The 9215-nt window shown below is 49.5% G+C and overlaps 1 protein-coding gene across 1 annotated transcript; it reads left to right on the forward strand.

The window, feature by feature from the left end:
• Positions 1–32: 32 nt before the first annotated feature.
• MED19 (mediator complex subunit 19) lies at positions 33–8884 on the forward strand. Its single transcript, XM_027562274.1, has 5 exons — positions 33–444; positions 6085–6341; positions 6946–7042; positions 7354–7448; positions 7540–8884. The coding sequence occupies exons 1-5, from the start codon at positions 177–179 to the stop codon at positions 7606–7608; spliced, it is 786 nt and encodes a 261-aa protein (XP_027418075.1). The 5' UTR covers positions 33–176; the 3' UTR covers positions 7609–8884.
• Positions 8885–9215: the final 331 nt, after the last annotated feature.

Raw genomic sequence — 9215 nt, forward strand, 5'->3', positions numbered from 1 at the left:
AAGCGATTGCTGCGAGCGGAGGCCTCGGAAAATTTAATAAAGTTAAGGAGTATTTCCGGAACGTTCTCAGAAGGCGACGGAAGTCGTTGCCGGAAGAAGGTAGGCAGGGCCAGAGGCAGTCCAATGGTAAACGGCTCCTGGAGGAAAAGGGCAGTACCCGGTGAAAAGATTAACCAATGAGAATCATTAACGCCAGACACCGGGACGGCGCCGGGGCGGAGGGGACGATGGAGAATTTCACGGCGCTGTTCGGGGCCCAGGCTGACCCGCCACCTCCCCCAGCGGCACTCGGCTTCGGACCCGGGAAGCCGCCCCCTCCGCCGCCGCCGCCTCCGGGCGGGGGGCCTGGTCCGGCCCCGCCCCCGACCGCCGCCTCGGCCCCTCCCGGGAGCGACAAGTCGGCGGCAGGCTGCGGCCCCTTCTACCTAATGAGGGAGCTGCCAGGTGAGTCCGAGGCGCGGCCGAAGCCGGCCAATCTGATCGCCGCGAGGTGGGGCTGGGCGTGGCTCCTAGACGCCGAGGGAGGTGAGGGGTAGCCCGGGCGGCGGGTTCGGAGATTTCGGAACTCCGTGTCGGAAAGGACTGCGAATTCACGGCCAAAGGCACGACAGGAATTCTCGGGATGGACTGGGAATGGGAAGAATGGGGCTCTGTGGCCGCCTTTCACGCTCCGCCCTGCCTCTGACCCTGACGGTGGTTTTATGACTCCCTAAAAATTACTCTGGTGGTTCAGATGGTAAAGAATTCGCCTGCAATGCGGGAGACCGGGGTTTGAGCCCTCAGGCGGGAAGATCCCCTGGAGAAGGGAAAGGCTACCCACTCCAGTATCCCTGCTTGGAAAATTCCATGGACGGAACAGCCTGGCGGGCTACAGTCAATGGGGTCTCAGAGAGTTGGACACGACTGAGCGGCTAACTCTGAAAAAGCACCCAGGGTTCGACTTTGGAATTTGAGAGTCCTGATTTAACATCCTTGCAGACCTAGTCCCACATCTGCTTCCGACTTCCTGTTGGTTTGTTGCCTTTTTTCTCTGGGCCTGGAAACAAGTGAATAGAACTGGACCAGATTCTTTCCTCATCTGTTGGAACAAGTGAATAGAATTGGACCAGATTCTTTCATTCAAAAAATATTTCGTTGAGCACCTATTCTGTGTACCAAGGGGTATTGTACACTGAAGATACAGCTGTGAACAAGGCTGACAATATCCTTGCCTGTTTGGGAGTTTACGTGCCCATGGAGGAGGCAAAAGGTACAGGGTGAAATCGCATAGCAGTTATGGCTGTAGGAAAAAAAAATGTAATAAAGATTTAAGGGAGCGGAACTGAGAAGGCAATGGCACCCCACACCAATACTCTTGCCTGGAAAATCCCATGGACGGAGGAGCGTGGAAGGCTGCAGTCCATGGGGTCGCTGAGGGTAGGACAGGACTGAGCGACTTCACTTTCACTTTTCACTTTCATGCATTGGAGAAGGAAATGGCAACCCAGTCCAGTGTTCTTGCCTGGAGAATCCCAGGGACGGGGAAGCCTGGTGGGGCTGCCGTCTATGGGGTCGCACAGAGTCGGACACGACTGAAGCGACTTAGCAGCAGCAGCAGCTGCTTTAGCTAGAGTGATCAGAGAAGCTCTCTCTGAGTAGGTTACTTTAGAGTTAAAATGTAAGCGCAGAGAAAGAGCTAGCCATTCATGAGTGGGAGAAGGGATAACTGGATACAAAAAAAAAATTGAAATCAACAGCCCCAATGTGAGAAAAATCTTGTAATGTTTGAGGGACAGAAGATCAGCTGGACTCCAGTAAAGTGAACAGAGGAGTGATAGGAGATAAAGTGAGAGTGGTAGGCAGAGGCCTGTATTACACATTTAGATTTTAACGTAGTATTGACCAGAAACATGTCAATACATTTTTTAGAGAGTGAAACCATTAACATCACTGTGGGAAGTTGTTAACGCTTAAAATTGATCAAGGATTCATTATACAACTTATCATTGACATTATCATTTGCATTTTGCTCTGTTAGGTTTTTATTCCAGCCTTGTGCACCTTATAAACACAAGTTTATTTTCATAAAATTTTAAAAAGTGACACATCATGAAATTTTGAGTGAAGAAAATTTTTTCAGTGAATTTTATGCAGATACTTTCTCTTATTGTCCAAGCAACATATTTACTAGTGTTTCAGAAGATGATAGTTGTTCCGAATATAGTTCTGATTCAGACGATGTAACTATTAGACCAACAAAGAGACAAAAACCTTAGTGATTGTTTTCTGATACGGAAAGTGCAAATGAAACTCATGGTGCTGGAGAAGACTTTACAGGTGTGTCAGCTGTAATTATTGAATGTAATAATGCAAAGGACTTCCCTGGTGGCTCAGACGGTAAAACGTCTGTCTACAATGCAGGAGACCCGGGTTCAATCTCTGGGTTGGGAAGATCCCCTGGAGAAGGAAATGGCAATCCACTCCAGTACTATTGCTTGGAAAATCCCATGGTCAGAGGAGCCTGGTAAGCTATAGTCCATGGGGTCGAAAAGTGGTGGTGAAATAGCTGAATTAATTATCGCGTTAGTTTGTGCAAAAATCCCCCTTTCAGTAATGTTACTGCTTAGTGGTCCAGGAAAGAGATGGTTTGGACTAGGCGATAGCAATGGAGGAAAGAAGTAAATGGATGCAGGATAAATGTTAGAGGTAGAACTGACAGGAATGAAGGATTGAATATAGAAGTGGAGGAGAGAGGAATTGAGGATGATTTCGAATTTTTGGCTTGAATAACAGGGTTGATGGTAGTGCTGAGGTCAGGAAAGAACAAGTTTGAGGAGGTGGAGATCAGGTCATTTTAGACGTTAGTCTCGGGGACGTCTTTCAGTTCATCCCACGTCCATAGCTTTGTACGGACCTTTATCAGCAAAATGTCTCTGCTTTTTTAGAATGCTGTCTAGGTTTATCATAGCTTTCCGTTCAAGAAGTAAGCGTCTTTTAATTTCATGGCTGCAGTCACCATCTGCAGTGATTTTGGAGCCCAAGAAAATAAGTCTGTCACTGTTTGCGTTGTTTCTCCATCTATTTGCCATGAAGTGATGGGACCTGATGCCATGATCTTAGTTTTTTCAGTGTTGAGTTTTAAGCCAACTTTTTCACTCTCTTTCACCCTCATCAAGAGGCTCTGTAGTTCCTCTTCACTTTCTGTCATTAGAGTGGTGTCATCTATCTGAGGTTGTTGCTCTTTATCCTAGCAGTCTTGATTCCAGCTAGTGATGTTTCAGTAAGATGTTTATACATTCAACCACGAATGTAAGTCGAAGGAATTTGAGCTTTTTCCTGAGGGAATGGGAAACCATTAAGATTTTTGAACTGAGTACAGCTTCTAAAGGTATCTGGAGAATATGGGTGCCATGTACTAAAATAAAGGAACCATGAGTGAGGTGGGGAAGATTCGGAGGTAAAAAAATCGAGGGAATCCCCTGACAGTCCTGTGGTCAGGGTGCCGTGCTTCTGCAAGGGGTTTGATCCACGGTCAGGGAGCTACAATCCCATAAGCCTCCTGGTGCAGCCAAAAAAAAAAAAACTGAATCTGCAATGAATTAAGAGAATGTTGGAAATGGAAGATTAGTTTTCAGGAGTGGAATCAGGACTGAGGAGAGAGATTTATAAATCATCTTCATAGAACTGATGGGCAAAACAGAACATCGGATGGACTCTTTTAGGTTAAAGAATTTAGAAAAAGCACAGAGTGGGGAAACGGAAGGAGGCAGTGCTGATATGAGAAGCACTGGGCCCCTGAGCTCCCTGCCATTACGCGGCCCATTCTTCAGCGACAGCTGGCGCAGAAGACAGCGCAACAGAATAGGGTAAGGCCTGTCAACAGGGAGGGAAAATACCGTGTTCATTTAATGTTTATGGAGCACCGGTGACACATGAGTGAACAAGGCATTTTTCTCAGCCCTCGGTGGGCTGATAGCTCTTGAGTTTTCTCAAGTGAATGATTATAAGCAAGTCACTTCTGTCATTTGGACCCCGCGTGTTCATCATAACTAGACTATGAAGTTGTAGGTTAGATATTTCTACTCTCACCACTGGACCCTAGTTAAATTACTAAGAGGAGAGTGAAAAAGCTGGCTTGAAATGCAACATTCAAAAAAACGAAGATTGTGGCATCCAGTCCATCACTTCATGGCAAATAGAAGGGGAAAAAGTGGAAGCAGTGACAAATTTTATTTTCCTGAGCTCCAAAATCACTGCAGATGGTGACTGCAGCCATGAAATTAAAAGGCACTTGCTCCTTGGAAGGACAGCTGTGGCAAACCTAGGCAGTGTACCCAAAAGCAGAGACATCACTTTGCTGACAGAGGTCTGTCGAGTCTAGTCAAAGCTGTGGTTTTTCCAGTGGTCATGTATGGATGTGAGTTGGACATAAAGAAGGCTGAGCACCAAAGAGTTGATGCTTTTGAACTGTGGTGTTGGAGAAGATTCTTGAGAGTCCCTTGGACTGCAAGGAGATCCAACCAGTCCATCCTAAAGGAAATCAACCCTGAATATTCATTGGAAGGAGTGACGCTAAAGCTGAAGCTCCAATACTTTGGCCACCTGATGGAAAGAGCCAACTCATTGGAAAAGACCCTGATGCTGGGAAAGACTGAAGGGACAAGAGAAGAGGGCGGCAGAGGGTGAGATAGTTGGACGCATCGCTGACTCGATGGACATGAGTCTGAGCAAACTCCAGGAGACAGTGAAGCACAGGGGAGCCTGGCGTGCTGTGGTCCACAGGGTCTCAAAGAGTTGGACACGACTTAGTGACTGAACAGCAACAACAGCAATTCTTTGAAAAAAGTCAGCCATGAAATGTTTATACTGATGATGCCTTCCACTTACAGACTTTATACTTTTCAATATGTTTTCATTTGAACCTTGAAAAAACATTGTTTTTTTTTTTAAACATTAAGTTTAACATTATGATAGCTTCCATAGATAAGCAGAAACAGGCATATACAGGATTATAATTTTAGTTGCCCAACTTCTAATCAGACATTTCTTTCTTCTAGGCAGAGCTATCATATCTGGTATTATAGGAAGAATAAAGATGGTGGTAACAAAAGTTACCAGCAGTAGCTAGAAAAATCTGTTTTTCTCTGTAAAGGTGACTGGAGTTTCTTGCTAGTTTTAAAAAAAAAGGAAGCAAGACACTCACCACTGGGTAATGCTATGCTATGCTATGCTATGCTAAGTCACTTCAGTCGTGTCCGACTCTGTGCGACCCCATGGACGGCAGCCCACCAGGCTCCCCCGTCCCTGGGATTCTCCAGGCAAGAACACTGGAGTGGGTTGCCATTTCCTTCTCCAATGCATGGAAGTGAAAAGTGAAAGTGAAATCGCTCAGTCCTGTCCGACTCTTAGCGACCCCATGGATTGCAGCCTACCAGGCTCCTCCGTCCATGGGATTTTCCAAGCAAGAGTACTGTAATAGTCGGCCTTAAGCATGGTTGTAGCTGAGCTGTGAGGTTAAATTATTCTAGTCACAGCCAGAAGTATTAACTTCTCATTAGCATATTGATGAAACACAGAGCAATGTTTAGCACAGATTATAAGCACTGTATGTTATTACTCTGGTTAGACTGTCTCCTTGATTGGGTTAAAGCGGTTTCCACCACTGCCCTATTTGGATTTTTGCCTATTTTTTCTCCTCATTCCAACCTACCATTCTATAGTATAGTATTTTTAGTGTTTGTTATGTGTTATTTATTCTTGCTATTTCTTACTCAAAAATAACTTTTCTTTATTGGTAATTCTAATTTAAAGATTCCTTATTTAGGTTAAAATATAGTCTTTCACTTTCCCTTCTAGGTCAGTGAATTAAAAAAAAAAATCTTTATTTTTGGAAAAGACCCTGATGCTGGGAAAGATTGAGGGCAGGAGAAGAGGGCTACAGAGGATGAGATGGTTGGATGGCATCACCAACTGAGTGGACATCAATTTGAGCAAACTCCGGGAGATAGTGAAGGACAGGGCTCGCAGAGTCAGACGCGACTGAACAGCTACACAACAGCTCTTGGAACTGATTCTTCTCCTTTCTCTTCTCCCTGTATCCTCCAGGCAGCACGGAGCTGACAGGCAGCACTAACCTGATCACACACTACAACCTGGAGCATGCCTATAATAAATTCTGTGGGAAGAAAGTGAAGGAGAAGCTGAGTAACTTCCTGCCCGACCTACCCGGGATGATTGATCTGCCTGGTTCCCATGACAACAGCAGCCTGCGCTCCCTCATTGAGAAGCCCCCTATCCTTGGGGGCTCTTTCAATCCCATCACAGGGACCATGCTGGCTGGCTTCCGCCTGCACACCGGCCCGGTGCGTGCCCTCCTGGGGAGGAGGGGGGCAGGGGGGAGGCCCGGTGCGTGCCCTCCTGGGGAGGAAGAGGGCAGGGGGGAGGCCCGGTGCGTGCTCTCCTGGGGAGGAGAGGGGCAGAGGGGAGGCCCGGTGCGTGCCCTCCTGGGGAGGAGAGGGGCAGAGGGGAGGCCCGGTGCGTGCCCTCCTGGGGAGGAGAGGGGCAGAGGGGAGGCCCGGTGCGTGCCCTCCTGGGGAGGAGGGGGGCAGGGGGGAGGCCCAGTACGTGCCCTCCTGGGGAGGAGAGGGGCAGGGGGGAGGCCAGTGCGTGCCCTCCTGGGGAGGAGAGGGGCAGAGCGGAGGCCCGGTGCGTGCCCTCCTGGGGAGGAGAGGGGCAGAGGGGAGGCCCGGTGCATGCCCTCCTGGGGAGGAGAGGGGCAGCGGGGAGGCCAGTGCGTGCCCTCCTGGGGAGGTGGGGCTAGGGACGGAGGCCCGAAGGCTTCACGATGGTGGTCCTCCCCGCGTCTGTACCTAACATACTGCGCAGAGCAGGTGATGGGAGCAGAGCAGATGACGGGAAGGGGGTTTCCGCCCGCTGGTCACTCAGCCCTTCCTTCGGCTCCTTCAGTTGCCGGAGCAGTGCCGCCTGATGCATATTCAGCCGCCTAAGAAGAAGAATAAGCAGAAGCACAAGCAGAGCCGCACCCAGGACCCCGTCCCCCCAGGTAAGAAGCTGTTGTCTTCCAAGCTGGAAAGCCACATGCTCTGAGTCTGGTTTGACCTTCCTCAGTTAAAAGCTCAGTTAAGTTCCTCATGAGCCCTGGACTCCCAGCTTCTCCTTAGAGAAAAAGCTGACATAATGCAGCCCCCCGGGCAGGCGGGAACTCGGGCCGGGGCTTCAGCGGAGCCTCTGAACGCGTCCTGGTTGCGCGGAGAGAAGCAGCGCCCTGGACTAGGGGTTTTCCTCACATCCCAGAGCTCTAGCGGTGCAGAATTTGGGGCCCGACCCGTGACGGGCACCTCGTATCCCCCCCAGAGACGCCGTCTGATTCAGATCACAAGAAGAAGAAAAAGAAAAAAGAAGAGGACCCTGAGCGGAAGAGGAAGAAGAAAGAAAAGAAGAAGAAGAAGGTGCGGTAGGAGCCTGTGGCGGCGGCCCGTGAGTCCCTGTCGGGCCCTCGGTAGAGGTCCCTCCTCTTCCTCTGCCCTCCTTTCCTTCCAGAACCGACACAGCCCGGAGCACCCTGGGATGGGCAGCTCTCAGGCCAGCAGCAGCAGCAGCCTCCGCTAAGGGCCGGCGGACCCTGCCAGGAGGACTTCCCTGCTGGGCTGGAGGCGGCCCGGGTCAGCGCCGGGTGCAGGGATGGAAGCCGGTCAGCCGGAGGAGCCTACAGGGACAGGCTGGGCTCCCGGCGGCCTCCACCCGCCTCGCTTTCTCGCGGACACCTCTTCCCCTCCCAGGAAGCTTTCTGTTCACCTCTTGTGTGCAGTTTGTCTGATGTAGGACTTGGTCTGATTTGTTAGGATTTTTATTCTCTTAAAATTGCATTTATCAAACTGGCTGAAGCGTGGCTGCCTGTCAGGAGGTAAGTGCCTTTCCGTGGGAGTCAGGGTATAAGCCAAGGTGTGCTGAGGTCTGAGGGGGCTCGGACCTTGCATGGGATGGTCTCCTCAGCAGGTGGGGCAGCCGCCCGAGACCGGGGAGCAGGGTCCAGAAGCGGAGTGCGCCGACGCCTTCCTGCCCCAGGCTCGTTACCTCCCTGTCTCTAAGGTTGCCAGCTAGTGCCTGGGTGACCTTCCTGCTTAAGGCCGGCTGTGTCCTAGGTCAGTTCATGTGGCAACTCGGTAGTTGATGGAGCGAGCACCCAAGAAGTGAATTTCAGCAAGGTTGCTTCTTGGTCAACCCTGTGGTTTTTTTAAAAAAAATAAATTTCTTGCAAGCAAAGGTAAATGATTCTCTTTATAATAAGAACTACTTTTGATTTTTGTCACTCCTTAAGACAGTGAAATTATTTGGCTGATGTGAATGCCTATCTAAGCTTCTAAGACAACAAAAGGCAGCCTAAACTAGCGAGCTCCCAAATCTTTGGCTACCTGATGCAAAGAGCCAACTCAGTGGAAAAGATGCTGATGCTAGGAAAGATTGAGGGCAAGAGAAGGGACCAGCAGAGGACGAGAGGGTTGGTTGGGTGGCATCACTGACTCATGGACGTGACTTTGAGTGAACTTGGAGAGACAGTGGAGGACAGGGAAGTATGGCATGCTGCAGTTCAAGGGGTCGAAGAGAGTCCGATGCGACCAAGTGACTGAACAAGGTAAAGTAAATCCCTTCAGTGTTTGCAGCAGGCCAGGCAAGCAGAAGCTACCACGAGAGCCCCAGCCGATGTCGTCTTGACCTAAGCCCAGCGTGGCATGGCTGAAGTCCACTGGGATGAGCCCCAGGGTTGATCCTAGAGTAGCAGATGGAAAACCACTCATTCTGCTCATGTTACCCTAGGATTTCAGAGCGAGGGTTTACAGACTTCAGTTATAGACATGAAAATAAAGGGTTCTGGCTGGCTTTTTGAGATGAGTGTCTAAGGGTGTCTTATTTAAATGAGGACACAGCCTTCTGCTTTCCACAGAAGAGACGGCCCGTGTGTCCCTGTGGTCTGCCTTTCACAATCAATCAGCCACTGGCTCGCCTCTGGCTGCATCCAAAGGAGCTTTACCATCCAGAGAAGATTCTGTTAAGGGACTGCAGGCAAAAGTCAGAGCTCTCTAAACTCTGAAATTACAAGTTTTGGTCGTTACAAGACTTTTTTTCTGAAACATCCAATTAAATCACTGAAATAAAAACAGGATCTGTCTTAAGTGGTTCTCTTCACCACAGCCCTACTTAAGGATGGGCCCGGACCA

This window comes from Bos indicus x Bos taurus, chromosome 15 (assembly GCF_003369695.1).
Source record: "Bos indicus x Bos taurus breed Angus x Brahman F1 hybrid chromosome 15, Bos_hybrid_MaternalHap_v2.0, whole genome shotgun sequence".
In the NCBI taxonomy this organism is placed as follows: domain Eukaryota; kingdom Metazoa; phylum Chordata; class Mammalia; order Artiodactyla; family Bovidae; genus Bos; species Bos indicus x Bos taurus.

Coding starts and splice junctions, on each gene's coding strand:
- MED19 (XM_027562274.1), top strand. CDS start 177: ATGAGAATCATTAACGCCAGACACCGGGACGGCGCCGGGGCGGAGGGG. Junction 445..6,084: donor CCTAATGAGGGAGCTGCCAG/GTGAGTCCGAGG, acceptor TGTATCCTCCAG/GCAGCACGGAGCTGACAGGC. Junction 7,043..7,353: donor CCAGGACCCCGTCCCCCCAG/GTAAGAAGCTGT, acceptor TATCCCCCCCAG/AGACGCCGTCTGATTCAGAT.